Source organism: Candoia aspera, chromosome 1 (genome assembly GCF_035149785.1).
Source record: "Candoia aspera isolate rCanAsp1 chromosome 1, rCanAsp1.hap2, whole genome shotgun sequence".
NCBI lineage: Eukaryota > Metazoa > Chordata > Lepidosauria > Squamata > Boidae > Candoia > Candoia aspera.
In genome coordinates, this window is record NC_086153.1 from 72382212 (window position 1) to 72404506 (window position 22295).

Consider the following 22295-nt stretch of genomic DNA (forward strand, 5'->3'; position numbering starts at 1 on the left):
GTCTTTGTGCCTAACTTATTATTATTAATGTAATCTACCTCCTTCTACCATACATATAATGGTCTCAGGTGTTTTAAAAATCAGAATTTCAAATTTGTTTTATGTAGAAGCTGATAAATTCAGTAGGTGTCTCTACACCAAAATTATTTGAAATAATACTAATAATTCTGTGAAGTGTGTTATTTCATCTTTATCCATCTTTCTAGACCAACAGATTTTGTTAAAAGGCAAAAGCCTTTGTGAACTACAGACTGAGTCTGGATGAAGTGAGCTGCAGTTCATGAAAGCTTATGCTTTTTAATAAATTGCATTACTCTGAAAAGTTGCTACCAGACCCCTGATTTTACATGGAATACATTTCCCTCCACTTTTTAACTAGATTTATCTTGCAGAAACTGGGAAATGACATAACTAGTACACTGGCCTAGTTCATAAATGATGTCAATCGATAAGGGGATTTGTTCATTAGTGTGAAGTGCAAATCCATTCATTGCAGTTAGTGATTTATATGACCAGGCCACAATGGATAGTCTAAGAAGCAATTGTTTGAAAAAGTCTTGCCTGGCATTATCTGTAAACCAGGTCTGGCTTTCCTTCTGAAAGTCTTTGTCCTTGCATATAGCTTAAATAATCATGGCTTTACGCTGAGACAGTCTTAGTGTCCTTAGGATCTCTTGGGATTCCAACTCTTAAATCCCAGCCAACATGGTTTTTGAAATGTATCTGGAAGTTTGCAGAAGACATTGCTCTCACAAAATAGAACACTGTTTATTTAGCTTTTTTTAAAAAGAAGTAATTATCTTTAATGCCTGTGCAAACCTCCATATAAACAATTGCCTGTAAGGTTTTGAATTTTCCATTTACAGGAAGCTCTCTGTTTTTGCCTTTTATAGCATGAGTGACTTCAAGCCTAAAGTTTTGCAGACAATCACTTGTGTGAGGGCTTAATATGAAGCAGCTAACATTTGACAAAATTAGCCCTTACAGAGATGTAAGGTAAAACAGAAAAAAATATATTGCTTCCCTATTGTATTATAAAGATAATTTTTGTTCCTTAATTAATGCCCAGAAGTGACTTGTCTTTAGCATAATTAGCAGTCAGAAGATATGCCAAGAATGGATAGAATATTATTTGTTATATCAGAAACTTTTTTAGGATTCTGATAACACTTTTTAAAAATGAGTACAAATAAAAAATAAGAATAATATGCACTATGCTTTCACCACCTGGCTGTATTATACATTCCTCTTCAGGACTGGACTCAGTAAACTATTTCTGCAGGTTAGCAGCAGAACTCAAATAATTGTAAAACTGTTTTCTAAAAATAAGGATTGTATTGTAGAAGCTTTCAATGGAGTGAAAAAAGATGAGTGCCAGCTATTTTAAAAATACATTTGAATGCAAGTATTTATTAAAATGCCAGCAATGACAAACACCATAATACAGGCATTCCTCTTGTTCTTAGAAAATAATGTTTCTTCAATTAAGGCTGCTATGATACTGGAGTCTTCTCTTTTTTCTTCAGAATGAGGTAGACTTCAATAAGAGGTAGGTATCTGCAAATTTATTTAGGAATACATGTTATTAAAATGACTATGCTTGGCAGTCGTGGAAAATTCTGCCTTAAATACCTTAAATTCCATGCTTAAATGCCAAAAAGCACAAGGATTTTAAGGTCTACAATGAACTATCCTATGACTTCCTTCTGATGTGTAGAGGCTGGTCAGGTTAGCACCCTATGATGTAGCAAAACACGTCTGGTGGGGTTCCCCTTGTAATAAATAAATGGACTTACAGCTTCAGGGGCTGCCTGTGTTAGAAATGCTGTGAACACTCTGGAGCTTGACAAGAGAGTGAAACTATCTGGGCATGCAAAACAGCAGGGACCTTGGGTTTGTGAAATTTGGATGAGGTACTAGAGAATTTGGGAGAGTATTAGGAGTGCTTACAGGCAGGCTTATCTAAGTGCTGGGTGCCTGAATACATGGGTAGTTAGGGACTTCAAATAAAGAAACAATGACTGGGTGGACTCAAGCTGGGGTAATAGAACAAGGTGTCCTGTTATTGGATATTGGAATGACATAGAACTAAAAGGCTATTTTATTTAAACTGAAGCATGCTAAGCATTACACTGTTATACAGAAAAAGATATCACAAGGGGGTTTGCTACTGTTCAGTTACTTCTGATTCTTCATGCCCTCATAGACAAAAGTTCACCAGGACTGTCAACGATTTTTGTAAGCTCACACTCATAGTATCAGTAATAGTGTCAAGCCATCTTGTCTTCTGCCAGCTTATTTTTCAATTAGCTTCCATCTGACCCAACTATCAGAGCTTTCTTCAGTGATTCTGCATGTGGTATCCAAAATAGATTAACTTTTGCTTCATGATTATTATTTCAGTGATCACTCTGGGTTTATTTCAACTAGGATTAAACAATTTGTTCTTGTGGTCCAAGGTATTCTCCATTTTTTTCAGGACAGGACCCCAATTCAAAAGGATTTTTTCTTCATTCAGCCTTTCTGATGTCTAGCTTTCACAGCCATATTAAAACTGGGAAGATCATAGCCATGATAATGCATATCTTTTTTTTGTCAGTGTGATGGCTTTCCATTTTAATATTTTGTCTAGATTCGTCTTTCTTGCAGGAAGCAGCTGAAGGGTTGCCCACACACTGCTTACTCTTGAAAGCATGATTTGAATTGGATTCTGTTTCCTGCAAAGCTACAGGCTAACTAGTGTTTTCTGTAGGATATGTGAAAAGTAGATACACACACACACACTATTCAATATGTACCAGGGTGCCCTAAGTTTTGTGTATAGCAGTGAAGTGTTTAGGAACACTTGTCCTTCACACTTTTTTTGTGGTTAATATGGGAACCATCTGTATATCTTTGGCGAACATGATTCCTACCCAAAGTGTGAACAGTTCTTACTCACCCCTCACTTGTCTTCTTAAATTATAGACTGGAACTGGATGACCTTTTTCTTTTAAACAAATTTGACTCTGTTGCTTTGTGCCGGATATTTTATTGGAAAACCTTTTCAAGGGTAAATTTTTTAGTTCATTCACATTTTTCCTTCTAAAAAAAGTAACATCAACTCCAAATTAAATTTGTCTTTTAAGTTGTAACATGAACATTATATGTATGTAATATGAACTGTATATATAAAGTTAAGTCCAAGACTGGAAGTAATTATTGGAGTCATATTTTTTTTCTGATGCTTTAAAAAGCTTCACCTTTCCTTTAGATTTCTTTGGCAGGGGAGACAGCTGATTTTTTTCCAGTATAGCTCTGTTGCATTGTTTCTATTGTGAAGCCCACACTCCCTGCTGCCTGCATTCCTCTATGTCCTCCTCTGAGCTTTATGCCTGTTTCTGCACTCCTAATAATTTAGAGCAATGATGAAGGCCCTAAAAAAAGGCAGCACGCTGAGCAAATTAGTTTCCTATTTTAAACTCGGTAGGACCAGGAGCACTGTGTTTGCTTCTGCTTCCCTGATACCGAACATATTTATTTGGAAATAAACTTTTTTTTTTTGTTTTAAAGGGCAGTTATTGTCCATTATGAAAAATGGAAGAATAAAAATAATATCCTTCCAGCTACAAAGCTGAGTCTATTGTGCCCATTCTGAGCCTATTTACACGGCCGTCATCAGCAGCCACTCTCCTAGCGGTTCCTTGGAAGCTCCCGGGCTCTGGCCCCGAGGTCTGCGGCTGAAGGTGCTTGATCGCTGGCCTTCGCCGCACGCTGACGACTAGAGATAAGGCGCTACCGACGTTCGGCCTTTTGCGCTGGGAGACCAGTCCTCCCTCTCAGGCTCTCCTGAGAGGGTGAAAAACCCTTCTCGCCGCTGCTTCTTGGAGCTCGGAATTCCTGGCTCTTTTTTTCTGGTCCTGTGTTCACGCGCGTCTTCTTTACTATTTTCTCATCTCTGCCGCCGTTTCCAGCAACAGAGCATACGTGCCTTCATCCCGCCGAGGCTGGACCAGATGACGCTCGCGCTGATGGCCGACATCTTCAAACGTAGAGGAAGAAGTCCACGGCCGCCCGAGGACGCGGGACGCGCGCTCTCCCTCGCCCCGATTGACGTCATAAGCTGGAATTCCTCCTCGCGGCGAACACGGAGGCTTGCGCGCGCTCGCGCGCGCGCCCCCAAAAGCTCGACTAGGCACAGCCACAGCCACAGCCACAGCGAGCGAGGGTGAGCGAGTCGGCTAGCGGCTCTTTCGGAGACCAAGAGTCGCGTCCAGGGGGCGTGACGGACAGGTAGCCGTCTTTTAAAAAAACAAAAACCAGCAACCACACAGACACACAGACACACACAGACGGTATCTTTGCCTCAGCGTGGTCGGAGCCTTTTTCCGGGCATGTGCAAGCTCAACACGTTCCTGCTTGCGCCCGAGGTGTGAGTGTGGTGGCCTCACGGTTCGAATCCTTCTGACTGCTAAAATCCTCCATTTCTTGCTGCACGGTAAGTCTTCGAACAGGGCGAAGGTGGGGGAACTTAAGGAAAGCCCCACTTCGGGGCATTGGGCTGCTGGCAGTGTGTCTCAAAACCTATGGGTGGGGGAGGAGAGGGGGAATGGCTTCTGGCAGGTGGCAGATTCATTGCTTGTAGAGTTGGGGTGTGTCGCAAGTGTTTTCAAGGCATGCATGTTTCATTCTTGGTCTTAACTGAAATAATTTGTTCTAAAAAGTTGTCAGTGGAATTGCCAGAAACAGTAGAGTAAGGCAGTATTTCAGTGATGAGGCCCTCATTCTGCTTCCCATTTTTGCTACTTTCTGCATTAAACAGACTTCTCACATAATTAAGAACTCACCTTACTTCAAATATATAAATCAATGTATGGCAAGAATTGGCTTAGATGACTGTCTTTCTGCTGAACTGAAGGAGTCCCTATATATATGAGTTGGGATTTAGTATCTTGAGCTGCTGGATACTGTATTCCAGGGCCATGTGGCACCTGATCTAGAGAAGCTGAGAAGGCAGAGATGTATGTGTGTCCACAACACATATATGAGGGAGGTGGTAGCAGTGCATCAATCAGAGAATGAAGGTCTGTGGGCAGAAGGCAAATATTCTGTGGAAGTAGGAGATTATAAACTGGCAGCCTTTCATGTTTGTGCCTTTTTGGGATGGAAGATCCATGTTAGTGGATGCTTGTGATTAGAGTAAGCTGGTTTCTGATGAAATTTTAGCCATATGATTAGCTACTGGATGTAGCTGCAGAAGGAAAGGGCAGTCCTGAAAGAAAAAGGTGTTGGAAGCCTCAAACCTTCAAAGCAGCATTCTAAGAAAGGTTGCTTTTTTCTCTACTGATAGGCAGGCAGGATCGAGGAATCTCAATTGGACGGATAAAATAGTGCCAGAACAGATTTTTAGTGCAAAACAAACAGACCATTCCAGTTGTACGACACTGATAGAAGCAGGGTGCTAGCATTAAACATGAAAAAAGATCACAGAGATTTTAAACTGTTTTCAGGGCAAGAGATGGGGAATATCTAGCTACGGTAAGTGTGCTTTAGAAATTATGAACATGTTTCAGAATGTTCAGAATTTGGTGACAAGCATACAAAAACAAATAGCTATTTAGAGATACCAGTCATGGAAAAAATCTTATCTATGTGGTCGTTAGGAGTCAAAACGACTTGAGGGCATGTAAACAATCAATCAATCGATCAATCAAGGCAGGGTGACCTTGGGCCAGTCACTCTCTCTCAGCCCAACCCACCTCACAGGGTGGTTGTTGTTGGGAAAACAGGAGGAGGAACATTAGGTATGTTCGCCGCCTTGAGTTATTTATAAAATAATAAAGGTGGGATAGTAAGTAAGTAAGTAAGTTAGTAAATAAATAATCGTGCCCTGGTCCTCTGATTCAGTTAAAAAACCCTGAGGGGTAACTATTTGCCCCAAACAGTTCTGGATCCGTTTGAAACGAAAATAACTGGCCCTAGTCAGCTGTGTTATTTGGATTGTCTGTTATGTGAGGAGTCAGTGGAGGTGATTGACTCCTCTTCGTTCTGTGACAGAGTTGAAGTCCTAGAAGGCTCAGAAAATGGGTCCTTTCGACGTACTATATAATTTTTTTCAGTTTTTACCTCCTCCTCTCCCTCAGTGCCACACAATGGATGGGATGGGAATAGCCCTTGCTCTGCAGTACAACAGATTTTTTAAAGATGTTTTTGGCTGGTACAAAAATAAACAACAAACCAGAAAATAGAAAGGGGAGAGCTGAAGTCCCAGTGGTTTGGGGGACTGTAAGCATGGCAAACAGGTGATTGATTGGGATATCCCTGTTTTGGTCACTGGGATAGAGGGAGATGATGATGGGGAAGGTAGGAGGCATGTGCATGTAAGAGTATTCATGGGTGCACGAGCAGACTCCCAGACTTCCGGAGAAGAGTTTTCCCCCAGCATTCCAGGGACAGGAAGGAGAGAAGGGGGAAGACTCTTCTCCAGAAGTCTGGCATGTGGTGATAATGGGTGACTTGCTGCTGAGAGGACTGGAGTTGGCAACTTGATATCAAGTTGACATTGATATCAAGGGAAATGTGTTGTTTCCCAGGTGTGAATATCCAGGATGTGATGGGAGAGGCACTGACCTGATTAATCAATCCTATTGATCACTATCCCTTTCTTCTGTTTCATGTTGGAACAAATGAGACAGCCAGAAACAGGCTGGAAGAACTATCAAGGGATTATCAGGAGTTAGGCAGGAAAGCAAAAGAGGTTGGAGCACAAGTGGTATTTTTGTCTATACTTCCAGCCCAAGATCAAGGCCTGAGGAAGGAACAGGGGATTCTGGAGGTAAAATACAGCTCTCTAATAAACTGAGAATAAAAAAAGACAAGTTTTAAAAAATGGAAAGAAGGACATATAAAAAAGCAAAATTTCATGAAATAGCCTGAATTTGTAAGGAAAGGATCAGGAACGCTATGGCGCAGAACAAACTGAGAATTGAAGTGAATGCCAAAAATCAATAAAAAGTGGTTTGGGGGTATGTGTGGAACAAGAGAAAAGTCAAGGAAATTATCAGTCTTCTGGTTAGAGAAAATAGCAAGGTGGTGATGGACATAAGGGAGAAGGCTGAACTGTTTAATTCCTATTCTGTACCTGCCTTTTTGCAAAATGAGAAAGAGATCCAGTCTGTCAGAAGCTCTGTCGGGGAGGGGGGTGCAGAAGAAAAATGCAGGTCAAAACAGACTGGTAGTAATAATTTTTTTTCACTGAAGAACTGTGGCAAATCACACATCTAATTCTTGGCAGTTTATGCCAGAATTTAGGGGTGCAGTTAATAAGGGTCACAAGCCATTTGGTTTGAGGCCCAAACACAAGCCGCAGGTTGCCCATTCTTGCTCTAGATGGTGCTGTTGGTCTGTATTAATGGTTTATTTGATTTACATTAAATACTTAACAGCCAATAATTAAAATACAAAAAATAATAATAAAAATAGCCTTACAATTATTAACAATTAAAGGCCTACATCTGATTATGTTTTTCTTTTTTATCTATACCCATGTGATTAAAACCTGGAATCATGATATGGCAGAAAAAATCAGAGCAGTGTTACAGAGATTTCAGTTCTGATAGGTATTTGTAGGGTTAATGCTATATTTATGTAGTAATTTTGTTTGTAAGCTCTGTCTGAGGACAACCTCAGTTTAACTCCTGAGATATGGTGCTATGAGAGGTGATACAGGAGAAGTGTACAGGAGGAGTAAATACATGCCCAAATGGAAATTTTAAATTTTCAACCAGTGGCAAGACATCTTAGAAATCAAAGGCTGAGTAGGCACTGAACTTTTAGAAGAGAACTCATAAAAAAGTGACATTTGGGTTGGGAAAAGATTTGGTAGAAAATGCCACAAAGAATTAGGGAAATTTGGTCTGTGTTCTAAATCAAAACTGGCATACTTCCCACTTTCTCTTCTAGTTCCAAGTATAATTTGGATGGAAACAGTAACAGAGCAAGCATACAAAAATTACCCTTATTGTCTTGTTCTAATTCAGATATATTTAACTTTTATTGAACATTTTAAATTCTGTGCCTCTGCCATTCTTAATACTACATTTATTAACATGAAATACAGGGATACAGAGGATAAAATTTGGTTTCTTTTTCTAACAGAAAAGATGATAGTAGCAAAAATAGGATTTAAACCAAAAACACAGTGTATTTTTCTGGGCCAGGTGGAGGCTTGAGGGTACAGGAGAATTGGGACCTGAACAGGTATGTGTTCTAAGAGTCCCTACTGGAGAAAATATAGTAATGAATCTTAAATTACTATATATTGATGTCAAAAACCAGACAAATATCTTTATTCATGGAGCTAAACCCTGATTTTATAATCCTGTGTTGTGCTTAGAAATTAACCTGGCATATAAATTATAACAAACCTCTAAGGAAAATCAGGCATGATCTTAACCCAATTCAAAGCAATGCTGTAAGTCAATTAAAAAGCTGCCCATTTTTTGTGCTTGAAGTGCTACAGTCTATCCAGAATCCCAATGCAAAATATATCTATGCAGCAGCATCTACATGATGTCAAAATAATGACACTGACATGATGAGGCCATCACACAGTTGCTACCATTATATACTTGCATCCTGACATTTGACTCAAGTGCTTAAGTTGCAGCATTTGCTTGATAATGTTGTCACATACATATTGCCATTTGCTCCCCCTGCAGAGGCCCATGCTTGGGATGAACCTCATTAGAAGCCAGTCTATTGTAGTAGTTGCCCTTATAAACAGATATAAATGGTACGTCCTTTGAGCAGACATTACAGCAGGCTTACAGAACAATTAGTTATTATTTGCTATAGATTCATTAGGAATATATGACTGGACTTCTCATCCAGAAGAGGCGTCCTCTCCCTGCCTCTCCCTGGTAGGAAAGTCATTGTATGAAATGGGCAAGAGAATAAATTCACTTCTATGAAAAAGTGTTAGGATTTTCTGAATTTCTGCATAATTTGCTATTGAATGTAATCAGAGCTTCACATGGTCTGGCTAGTATCTATATTGACTCTGAGTGAAAAAATAATTAAAGTTTCATTTGTGTCTTATTCCATAAACAAAGGTCATCCAGTATGATGTGCCAGTGTGAAAAATGTAATTGCCCCTTAATTCAATCAGTTCCGTTACAGGGATCACCAGGGCTAGGTGTGTGAATACTTCATTAAACAATCAGGGCTGATTTGTGCTAGCAAGCCCTACCTTATGTAAATCTCACAAACTTTGGCTCCTCTCATCACAGTGAAAGTCTCACCACATCAATTCTAGAGGCATGTTCAGTCTGGAAACAGTGAAAAACAATTTCTGAAGCTCTGGGGCTCCACTGATCCACAATCAAGAGACAATTTGGAAATGGAAGACGGCTTGAACAATAGTGAAGCCTGCCAACAGCAGCCATCCTCTCAAAACCATTCTAAGAGCACAGCATGAAACCATCCAAGAAATTAGAAAGAACCCCAGAACAGCATCCAGGGGTCTGCAGGATTTTCTTGCCTTGGCCAAAGTCAGTGTACATAATTTACCCATCTGAAAAGCACTGGTTAAAAATGGCATTCTTGGGAGCATGGTAAGCAAGGTAGAAGCCACTGCTTACTAAGAATAGTAATTTTTTTTTATCCGTTCAATTTTGTCCAATTCTTGCAGACTGCCTGGACAAGTCCCTGCAGTTTTCTTGGTCAGATTTGCCAAAAGGCATCTGGATAACTTTCCAGATTTCTGAAGGAATGTTTTATGGACAGATGTGTCAAACATGAACATTTTGGGGCTACATGGATATTGTTATGTCTGGAAGAAATCAAATGTTGCATTTTACAGTAAGAACCTCATGCCACTTCTCAAGCATGAGTTGTCATGGTTTAGAGATGATTTACTGCCTTAGGACCTGGATGACTTGCCATCACCAAAGGAAGCATACATTCTGTTTTGAATCAGGAAACTCTACAGGAATATATCAGGCCATCTGTCCATCAGCTGAAACTGCAGCACAAGCGAATCGTGCAGGAAGACAATGATCCCAAACATACAAGGAAGTCTACAAGAGACTGGCTATAGGAGAACAAATTCAATGTTTTGGAATGGTCAACTCAAAGAGAAAGGGGGTAGAGTCTGAAATGAGCAATTCATTCTAGTAAACTTTCAAGTGTCACTGAGCTGAAGCAGGTTGCCACAGAGGAATAGGCCAGAATTTCCAAACAGCTGAATGAGAGACTGACAACCAATGAGAGGAAGCATGTCATTGTAGTTAATGCACCTGAATGTGGTGCAACTAGTTACTATCTCTAAGGGGAGAAGACGGCAATTCACTGGCACATCACATATTGGGTAACTTTGTTTATGAAATAAATGAATCAAGCACCAAACTTTGGTTGCTATTTGCTCATTCACTTTTCTCACTTCACATGCCATTCTTAGGATATTCAGTGGCAAAGGTATGCAAAGAAAAACTTATAGGGAGTGAATATTTTTTTGCATAATGGCTCTTCCTTTTTTGCTCACCACAAAAGTTTTTGCCTGCCAGTGACTTTCACGCACCAACTGATTATGTCTGCTTATTTTGGCTGCTTCATGCCTTTTTTCCCACCAAATAGGCTAGGGTTAGGGTTATTGATCAATGGTTGACAATTATGTCTGCAAATTTATATACCCATGCTGTAATCAGAACAGGGATATTGCATCAATTGATTATGTCTGCAGCAGGCAAAAACTTTTTAGACATGAGATTTTAACACTGGTGGCAGGCCAAAGAGGAACAAGAATCCACAGGACAAGTTTTTATGTGTGCTTGAGTAGTTCTTTAGTTGCATTTGAACTACTCTTTCAGAGCAGTTATGAGGCTGACAATAGGCTTGTTTGTCCAAATATTTTACTGGTTTGGGAAAGGACTTAAGAGCTTTCAAATCCAAGGTCCCTCCCTCCCTTCCTCCCTCAGCCACACCATATCCATTTTCATTCTTTATTTCTTTTATTCATTCTTTTTCATGTCGCTGTTTCTATCTTCAGGAAGAGCTGGTCTCAGTGGCCAGAAGGGCAAATCTAAAACCTGCCTCAAAGAGGAAAAATCTGATGTGCACTGTGTCCTTTGGGATTCTTTCTCAAGACCTATAGGTGTGCAGCCTAGCTTATTCCCTATGTTCTTATTTGCAAAACTTTAAAATAAATCAAATCAAATGGGCTGTGGAAAGGAAATCTCACCTGAAAAAAATACAGACATTTCCAGAGAGAAATCCAAATTCCTGACAAAAATTATGTTCTTGTTGTTTCTATCTCATATTCACATTGAGTGGAAGCAAGCAAAGCACAAGTTGGCTTTTGCTTTTACCTTTTTTAAAAAAACCTTTTAAGAAACCATTGATTCTCAGCACTGATTGCAATAAATTAAAGTGTCTTTTTTCCCTGTCTTTAAAAATAGTGAATTTGATGTGAGTGTTCAGGAGTAATTTTCCCTTTTTTGCCACTTTGCCTTTGGGCATATTATTTGGGAATGCTTTAATCTGAATCTGAACCTCTGCTGCCTCATTTAGTAGCAGAATTTGCAGAGGTTTTGCTATTTTTTTTTTAAAGTTCCTGTCACTCACAAATATTCAGTTCTCTTGTAGCACTTCTCTTCCTCCTGGGCTATGTGCCTACACAATGATAGCTTGTTGTTCTACATGTTAGTCCTCTCATATTCTGAATGTATAATGTTAGCCTTCTCATATTCTGTAAGTCTGCAAAGCTAGAAGAGAGCAGCACATCTTCTTGTCAAATTTTTTGCCATCCCTTTGATTTTCAGATCAAATATCCCAGGAAACCTTAAATTGTGATTCTAAGCTAGATTTGCTATTATTTTATTTATTGATATTCATAAGAAAAATTGTTTCCACTTTTCTGAGCTCTCATATTACAGTACTCAAATTATTTACCTCAGGTAAAACTGTAATGTTGCAATAAAGTATGCATCAGAACAATACAACATGAATGATACATAAAAAGTTTCTTAATATCGAAACCAAGACCTTTACTAACCATCAGTAACAGCAAGAGAGGTAGCCAGGCAAATCAAAGGAAAGTCATATTACAGGGTGACACTGATTCTCAGATTACCTGATTTTTACTGATTATTTCTTTCAAAATCTGGTTGTAACATTTCTTTTAAGACAGAAATAAATGGGTTCCTTTAAGGTGTAAATAAATCAATTGATTCCAATTTTCAGTTCTTTCTTTGCAGTGATTCTGTTTCTTACTATGTTGGTATTAACTCTAGATACAGCCTTTTATACATAAAAATGTGTTATACATTCAGAAATTTTAACCATTCATAAGCATTTCAGTACTACTTTAGTGGGGGTTCACATATTGTGTGAAGGCAGGTTTGTTTAACTATTATTGATTGAATAAATTGCCATAGGGTGAATTAGCATGTGTTAAGCCATAAACCATGATTTATAAATCACAGTTGCTGGGTTTACACAGTCAGTTAAGATAAAGCAGAGGAGAAGGCAGGGGACAAATAGGTAACATTCTGTGTTTTAGTATGAAAGAAGAAATGTACTGAGAACCTAAAACTAAATTACTAGGAAAAAGATATACAAGCTGGTAAACTGTTTTAGCTTCAACATTATTTGTTTATTCTCTAGAAATTACATTACTAGATTTGGAACTGAAAATATGAAACAGAGAATAGATTAAATTTTGTATAGTGCAATTTATGTCTTACAGTTCTATTTGTATTTTGATATGTTGGAAGCCATGTTGGGCACGCTTTTACCCTTAAATCTGGCCTACAGTGTTTTAAATAAACAAACAAATATCAATCTTTTCCAAGGCCGAGATTTCATTTGAAAGACAAATGCACAATTCACTGATTTGTAAAACAAGCCCAGGTTTAGAGAAACTAAGATGCAAGATGTCTCTCTCTCTCTCTCTTTCTCTCCAAAGCTATTGTGCAGGAATGGGTAACTTGTGGCCCCCCCAAAGAAGTTTTGAAGCCCCAGAAGCTCTCAGACAGGTGGCTGAAAATCAGTGGTATTATTTTCCATCACTGAGGATGTGTACTTTCCTGATATTTTGAGGCAGGAAACACAGAAAAAGGCCAATTAAAGAAAGAAGCCAAAATAAAATAAAAAGCAACCTCCCCTGTTCCAAATAACTGGGGGGGGGGGGACTGGAAATCCTGCCAATGCAGCACTTACTCAGTCTCAAATCTGGGGGTTGCCCAAAGCTGTTCTCTCCTGCTATAATGAATGACTTAATTTTGTATTAAATATGATACATTTATTATTAGGTAACCTGGATACTGAATATATTGAAAAACCTTGGGAATGCAAGATTGTAGAGATAAAATTTCATACTGAGAGCTGAATGAGGATTGATCAGTGAAATGAAAGAAGGATCTAAGAAGAAACTGGAGCTAGAAAAATATATCTAAGAGTTGTGTATCTTTGGAAAACAAGCATTTTGTAATGCTCTCATTTTTGTTGATCTAGGAAAATCAGAATGAAGGAGGTAATGCCTAATAACAGTACAACAAGTATATCTCAAGCAAGAAAAGCAGTGGAGCAGTTAAAAATGGAAGCATATCTGGATAGGATAAAGGTAAATTTGAACTTGTAATAATATTTACTAATTGTTACCCCCTGGCTGGACTTCTGCAGAAGTTACTCAGATGTTCAACACAGCATGGCTAGATAAGAATGTTCATGGCATACTGGCATCTGCGCTAGGTTGAAACTAGTTCATTTATTTATCAATCATATTTTTATCACTGCCCATCTCCCCCACATGGGGAGATGCTTGCTTGCCATCTGTCAATATGAGAGTGCAATTTCCCCTTATGTCCAGTGCAGCTTAAGTCTGTAGCTTTCCCACCACCACCATTTTTCTCATAGCTTAATGGACACCTGTTTTGCTTGTCTCAGGTGGGGTGCTAGGTGGCCATTGACACAACCATCACTCCTGCCTTGGCATGCTCCAGTTCTCAATGTAAATCCCACAGATAATACCCTGTGATATTTGTTGTTGGGAGGTTGTAACCAATTACAATAGCCTTTCCTGTTCATGGAACACAATCTATTGCATAAAAAAGCGGGGAGGTATTCTTCCCCCTGTAACCGTAACCCCTGGATTCTCAAAATCTGATGCAGAGAGCTTGGGGAAATCCCAGAGTGGAATGGGCTTATGGTCAGCAGTACGGAGTTAAAGAGAGAAAAGTCCTACTGTTCCAATGTAAATCCATTTGTGCCATGTTGGAATTTACTTAAGTTGCATAAATGTTTAGGTTTTGCTGAAATTAGGGCTATTACTTATAGGGTACAGCATTTATGCTTGAAAGTCATTTGTTCATGAAGGATCAGATTACCCTTAAATTATTTCTTCAGCAGCTTTGCAACCACCTTATTTTATAGATAAATCTCTCTCTGTTGAGAAAAGACCATCCCTCATCCTAACTTAGGAAAAAAGTAGATTATATCCATTGTCACTGGAGTTAGCAGATTTATTAAATGATAGATCTGATACATCCTTTCCCAGCACAATTTACTGGTTCTTGAGTGAACAAAGCAGTATTTTGAAGTGTTTTAAAGCCTTTGACATTCCTTAGATTTTCTTTCCACAGTACAGTACAGAGGACATCTTCGCTTGCAAAATTAATTAAATGTTACAAGTTGGCTCAGTGACAGTTCTGTGATGTTTAAAACCTCCCAAAAACACCTCACCTGCTGTCTTCTCCTCTGTCAGCTGCACTACTAAAATTGTTTGTGAAGGACCTCTTAGGTGCACATGCTCTGAAAACATTGCCTAAGCAGATTTTTCCATTTGTGGTTTGAAATCACTGCTGCACATGACAAATTTTTGGCTTTGAATGTCTTAGAAATTTAAGTTGTGATATTTACATTCATTAGATAAGCAAAATGAACTTATACACATTTACGTTTCTCTGGAAATGAAGCAACAAGTAAGTTGTAGAATAATTAAATTTTATTATTTTCTCAAATAACATTCCCACATAAACATGTACTGTACATTTCTGCATATGCATAAACAGAAGTGACTCACTTCCACAAATACTATACAAAACATTCTGAATGATACATTTAAATTGAAATTTTGAAAAAGCTGATGCTGAGGATCATGAGGATCAGTTATGTTGCTTTATTATATTATATGCAAAACTGCACCTCTACTGAGCAACAGAAACTTTTATGCCTTTGGTAAACACTGTTACTGCCTTATAAAATTGAGTTCATAATTGGGTCCATGTACTTAGCTATGGTTTATATAACCATGGTTTATTGAAAAGCCACCATTGGATGGGTTTATATAATACTTTAAACCATTACCCATTGCATAAAACCCACAGTACTTGGATTCGTATATTTTAGGCTAGTAGCCAAGCAAAGACATAGCTCTTTGTGTTCAATGAATCAGTTCAAAATATATTTAATTTTTATCCCGCCTTTATTATTTTTATAAATAACTCAAGGCTGCGAACATACCTAATACTCCTTCCTCCTCCTATTTTCCCCACAACAGCAACCCTGTGAGGTAAGTTGGGCTGAGAGAGAGTGACTGGCCCAAGGTCACCCAGCCTGCTTTCATGCCTAAGGTGGGACTAGAACTCACCATCTCCTGGTTCCTAGCCCAGCACCTTAACTGCTAGACCAAACTGGCTCTCTTATATGAAGAACATGCAGCCAGGTAACAAAGAGATTAGGTCTCAAAATTATGAAAAGGAGATGACGAAACAAACCGGGGACTTATACTGTTTCTTGGCTATCATTTCCTTCTCTTCCAGAACATTATCTAACATAATTTTATTTCTAAAGCTAAACAGGCCCAATCCTATATATTGCTTGGATGATCACACATCTGGAAACCATATGCAAGCCCTGGGTATGTTCAGATAATGGGCATGTTCAGATAATTACATTTTTATTATTAAGCTGAGAAATACATAATGTTTCTTTGTATATGGAGCTTATTTGCATAGCTATAAGTAAACCCAGATGCCTCTAATTTAACTATTGCTTCCTTTTTTTCATATAGCTAGTGACTTAAAAAAAGCTATTAAACCGATTTCAAAATATTGTAAAGTTTAATATTTTGGTTTCTGCTCAAGTTGTAATAATAGTTTCTCAATTCAGCCAAAATAAGAAACTATGTGGGAGTCTTCTTGGTTTAATCACTGTTTGCGTGAGCAAGAGACCTGTGCATGTTCAAAGTTAATAAGTAAAGACCTGACTGCCCAAACAGGAACTGAATGATAAAACTGTAAAACGTTCAGAATAGTGAACAAAATTCACTGAAAAATTAGACCTCTATTAAAACCAGTAGCTATGATCCAGAAACTAATGCACTGTAGAGAAATATTGCTGCTGAAAGAGAATTCCTTGTTTTAGAAGAACAGTGAAATTGAAAAAGTTAGAGTCTGGTAGAAGTAATTTGTGTAACTCAAGTTTGGAGATACCTTTCAGAACAGCAAAACTATGCTGCTGACTTCTACTCCAGAAACACTGGTTTTTAGCACAAGTATCATTGTGAACAATTGGTACAGCAGCTATTGTGCTTTTCCCATTCTTCTTTAAAGATGGGATTGTTAATTATTTCTAAAATAGTGTTGTGAAATCAACACTGGCATTAGTGAGATGTTTGTGGATGTGCTCATTTTAGATACAAAGCAAAAGCAGAGTGGGAGTCATGGCATGAATAGTAATTATGTCTGTCTTTTCATGGAAGGTGACTGTAGTAATTGCAGCATTTTCTCTTGTCACTGAATCTTATAATTATAGGGTATCTAACAGGATTATGTTCTAACTTGGGCTGTTTTTAATCACCTTCTTTACTCTGAAATGTAATGATAACATTTTCTAGTTCTTTCAAAGACTGCTAACTTTCTCCTAAATCACAAATATCTGGTAACTACCCTCTGAGATAGAATTTGGGTAATATGCATCTATAATAAATAAAAAGGGGTGGAGAACAAGTATAACTTTTCCATTGATAAAGAATGATGAAGCTAGAAAGCATCAAGAAAATTCTTCCCTATCTTTCTTCACACCCTCATCTCTTAATTAGTCTGTATTCTGAAATAAATCAATCTTTGATCAGTGCTATCTTGACAATACAAATACCCAAAATATTCAAGGGTAAGGATGAATTGACCTTTTTAGGTCACAGGGAAGTTGAATTAAGTCACAGAAATTTAAAATTACTTAGAAGGCTTTTGTGAATCATAAAGTTTGAAGGGACATCAGGAGGATTATATAATACAACCATATGTTGATGCACAATGTCCACTATCTCTCCTTAAATGTCATTAAGGAAAAAGATAACCCCTTTTCTGAGACTTGTTTATTCTCATGAGAGTCAATCAACTATTGGCCTTGTACAGTTACATTGTCCTGGATTGTGAGATCTGGAAACCAGTTTATCCGAAGTTGTGTCTAAACGATTCCAAGATAATACTGCTTGGTGAAGGCCACAAAGTCCAAAATTTGACATTTTCCTCAGGTGTGATGTGAGATGATCTACAGTGGTTTCTCCTTGTTTTCCCCTCTGTTACCATTTTACATTCTGTTAGCACAAAAATAACTGACAAATCTAATTGAGCTTTTCTTTTTTTCTTTTTTGAATATTTGTACTTGTGCCAGAATGTACCATTTGGTACATTATCATAGACTAAAATAAAACATGTATAGGAGCTATATATGAATAAAAAAAATTGCTTGGTCATAGCATATCTTGGTGGGCCAACCCAGTTACAAAGTTTCACATGGCTTCCTCATAGCAGATGACCTTCTTTGGAGTGACTTATGGCTGGTAATAGAGCAAGGTGCCCTGTTTGGACCACACAACTTGTGCTAGCTCTTCTGCTTGGTGCAGCTCTGTCATATTGGAATGGCCTCTTGACTACATCACTGGACTCTAATGTAGCCCGCATATCAATTGCAGCAATTGGAGTGAGCTGTGAGTGGTCTGCAGAAAGCACTAGCGTCCAGCCACTGAGTGTTAGTTCTGCCTGCAGCCCATTCAGAGTTCACTCTGAGCATTGCATACAGATTGTTGACATCAGTAGCATACAGTGTACAGTTGACATATCATCAGAAAGAGCTGTGCAAAGCAGAGAAACCATCATGAACCACTTGGTATGAATGAGATGACTCCTTCTATCACCATCTGAGGGTATACTCCAAAGAAGAGGGTCAGTTGCTGTAAAGAATCTATCTGGAGTACTGTCATTGGGGATACCAAAAATAGAGCAAGGAGAAAGAGGAGTAAATACAGTAGGTGGTGCAGAAGAAGAGGATAATTAATCCTTCAATTCTCATATACTCAAGGTTCCATTACTTGTAGTTTGTGGTTTTATGCTGGATGAAACCCGTGAGTAATAAGGATCACCTGTATTGTATTTCTTTGATTTGAGATACTGTATGATGCAAGGAGGCCACTACTTCTTACAGAGGCTTTGCTGTTAAATAGGAGTGTCTAATAAATCATTTAAGTATCTGACAAAGATCCTGGTCACTTTTTTAAATAATTCAGCTCATTCTTTTTGTTTCCTTTTGCATTTGTCTTTGTTCCACTTCTAATGGCACTTTTCTGAAGATTTCCACATTGCTTTTAAAAATATCATATAAAAGATCAAGACATCACATTCTTCATATTCGTTCTTGGACTCTTCCCCATACTCTATACGGGTGCCATCTTTAGAAACATACTATGATTACAGAGAGATTAATAAATAACACACTGAAATAAAGTCTCAGATGTGTATGTGCCTCCGGATCACATTTTCAAAAAAAATCTGATGGGTCAAGGCAAAAGCTTTAATATAATTTAATTAACGTTAAATTGTTTAACTATACGTGTTTAGTACTCTTCTGTTTCTGCCTCATTCAAAATTACAGTGCAGAGAACTTTGGTGAAAGGCTGTGGGAGATACACAGAAAGCTTTCCAGGGTCACATGCAGGCCTGTGGCAACTGGTTCCCCACCTATGATGCAAAGGAATACTTCATAGAAATACTCTTACTGGGTGAATCAATCCATTAACACTACTGCAGGAGTAACAATACTCAGGTAACCCTTCCCCCAATTTCCTTTTATTCTTCTTCTTCTTCTTCTAATGCTCCTAGGTGTCCAAGGCAGCTGCTGATTTATTGGCATACTGTGATGCTCATATGGGAGAAGATCCCCTTATTATACCAGTGCCTGCATCTGAAAATCCCTTCCGGGAGAAGAAACTCTTATGTACTATCCTATGATTCACCCTGTGATTAAAAATGTTACCTGTGAAAATACATTACTGATGGTGCATGCTTTCCTCAAGGTTTCTCCCATATAGTAATTTAGTCTAAAAGTAACCCTTTCTAGAAACACAATATATTCTAGGTTAATACATTTTAAGTGAAGGTCTTTAATGTCAATTTTTCTATCAGTGGTATGTGTTCAGCATTTCTATTGTTCTCTATTTGTGTTTTGTAATAAAAGAATCCTATTTGTTTTTAAGTATGTGATAAATTAGATTTTGTCAGTTAAATTTCATGAACTGTCTTTGACTTGTTTGTACAGTAGACTTACACAATAATGGCTAATGAATTAACCAAAATGCCTGATGGAACACTACAGTGAATCATACATCAACCCTACAGGTTAGGTTCGCACAACATGCTGAGTCACAAACTGGCCAATCACCTTTTAGCCTCATGTGTTGTGCAAACCCAGGCTGTCTTTCAAAGAGACTAAAACTATGATGAGCAATACCCACCATCAATTTCTTAACTTTTTTTTTCTGTTTAAAAAGTGGGAATTCAGCAGAGAACGTGTTTGATGAATGTTTGAACTATGAATATTAAAATCAAATCAAATCTTCCCAACTAGCTGCCTTATGCCGAGTCAAACAACTTATCAACTTACTTGGAATTATCTGTGTTGATGGGCAGCACTTTTTCAGGTTTTGATCAGGAGCCTATTCAAGCCCTACCTGAGATGCCGAGGATTTAATTTAGGACTTTTAAAATGTAAAACATGTTCTTTATCATTAACATGTGGCTCTTCTCCATTTTGGGATTACAGTATGCTAATTGCAGTGGGCAGTAGCACTACTAGTAATGATTGTAATAATAGTATCAGCACATGGAAAACCTGCAGGTCAAATTAAGACCATGCTGATTTCATTCCATAGATCAAACTGGTGTAGTGTGGAGTGCAGTTCAAATAATGAATCATTTCTCAAAATCTTACACATGTTGATTATAGTTTCTGTGGCTACAGATTCCCATTTAACACTATAAAGTATGCAGCCTGCAGCAAAGGATGATGTCATCGAGATATGTTCCTTAATATTCCAGATTATTCCAGATTGGGATAAATACCTCCAGTCTTTATAATATGCTAAATACAGATTTTAGTAGAGTTCAGTGTGTATTAAGCAACATAGATTTCTATGGTCTTTATGTTGGCTCTTATCTTAAAAAATTTCTTAAGCCAATTCTGGCAAAAGATTGTTTGATTTCAGACAATTAGTTACATAGTTCATTTGATATATGCTGTATGATAAAATGTGCTGTTAATCATATTCTTCTTTAATATTTTAATAAAAGTTACTTTTAATTTATGATTGCATTTGTAATAATCTGTCTGCCTGTTGGAGTGATACAAAATATTTAATATAAAGTTGTGCATCAATTTTAAATGATGGGGGTTAAAATTCCATTGATGCCATTGATTCACTGAATGACTCTGGGGAAATAGTTCTTTTTCAGCCTGTTTCTGGTCACAGGTAAGTATGCTATATTTTAATACCCTAAAAATGGGCAGTCTTATTTGTATAGTAAGCACACATTGTTTTAGCTTTTTAAACATTTTAAAATGCAACTCATTTGTGTATATATATTGATGGAGCTCAAAACTTTAACTCAAAATTGTGCACTAGATTGGATTTATTTATTTATTGGATTCACATGGCCATCTCTGGGATTTAAGTCTGGGCAGCTAACACAATAAAAAAATCAGTACAAAAATAAAAACACATCAAAAAGAAAAAAATGGCCACCAAGGATAATCAGACAAACAATAAATCCATATAACTCACAAGCTATATATATCCCAAATCCTACGCCTGAAAGAAAGGTCATGTCCAGAAGTCCAGCAAGTTTTGGGCTAATCTAATCTCAGGAGGGATTGTGTTCCAAGGGGCTGGCACTGTTACATGTTTCCTGGGTCCTGTCAAGTGTCACTCTTTGATCAACAGGATCCAGAACATGCTCATTCTGCCAGATCTGATGGGGCAGGTAGAGACAATTGGAGAAAGGCGGTCATTCAAATATCCTGACTCTGTGCCATGAAGGGCTTTATAGGTTCCAACTAGCACCCTGAATTGCAGCTGAAAACCTACTGGGAGCCAGTGCAGCTTGCAAAACAAATGTGCAACATAGGCAATTAATTAAGGCAAACCCATAATTGCTCATGCTGCCAATTGCAGCTTTCCTTTGAAGAAAGGATAGCTCCATGTAGAACATGTTGCAGTAATCAATTTGGGAGATGACCAAAGCATGAGTGACCGTGCACAGTTGCTCCTGATCCAGGCAAGGTTACCACTGGTGCACAAAACGAAGTTGTGGAAAAGCCTTCCTGGCCATCAAAAATTGAAGAAATTGTGGGGTCTAGCAATGGTTCCTTTAGGAGGGGTGGAAATTGGATTGAGAGGAAGTTAGAGGAGACAATTAAATTTGAGTGGTGCAAACTGAAAGCTGTTCCAAAATTGTGGAGGTGGAGTGTGTAAAGAAACCATAATATAAACTCAGCGTACCAGATTTACATTAATCTGATATTTTGTTCCCACAGTGGCCAGCCAGACCAATGGAAAGCCTAACATGTCTAACTTTAAATGGCAGTTTGGAATTTGGGCAAGCAACCATCCAATAAAATGGTCAGAATCTGCACCTTATAGAAACCCTATTCACCGGAAATAATGATAATTCTCTTTTAGAATTTTGAGGGTTAATATAATAAAAGGACATCAGTGCAGTTATTCTGTACCTAAATAATATTAATGGTAATAATAATAAGAGCCAGTTTGCTGTAGTGATTAAGGCACCAGGCTAGAAACCGCAAGGCCATCAGCCCTAGTCCCAACTTAGGCACAAAGCCAGCTGGGTGACCTTGGGCCAGTCACTCTCTCTCAGCCCTAGGAAGCAGGCAGTGGCAAACCACTTCTGAAACCTTGCCAAGAAAACTGCAGGGACTTGTCCAGGCAGTCACCAGGAGTCAACACTGATTTCAAGCCCCAAAAT

General features: G+C 38.2%; 1 protein-coding gene across 1 annotated transcript; it reads left to right on the plus strand.

The window, feature by feature from the left end:
- Positions 1–4193: 4193 nt before the first annotated feature.
- Positions 4194–20617, plus strand: GNG4 (G protein subunit gamma 4). Its single transcript, XM_063306562.1, has 3 exons — positions 4194–4477; positions 13492–13600; positions 19137–20617. Exons 2-3 carry the CDS (start codon positions 13502–13504, stop codon positions 19263–19265), a joined length of 228 nt encoding a protein of 75 aa, XP_063162632.1. The 5' UTR covers positions 4194–4477; positions 13492–13501; the 3' UTR covers positions 19266–20617.
- Positions 20618–22295: the final 1678 nt, after the last annotated feature.

Coding starts and splice junctions, on each gene's coding strand:
- GNG4 (XM_063306562.1), top strand. CDS start 13,502: ATGAAGGAGGTAATGCCTAATAACAGTACAACAAGTATATCTCAAGCA. Junction 13,601..19,136: donor CATATCTGGATAGGATAAAG/GTAAATTTGAAC, acceptor TAATGCTCCTAG/GTGTCCAAGGCAGCTGCTGA.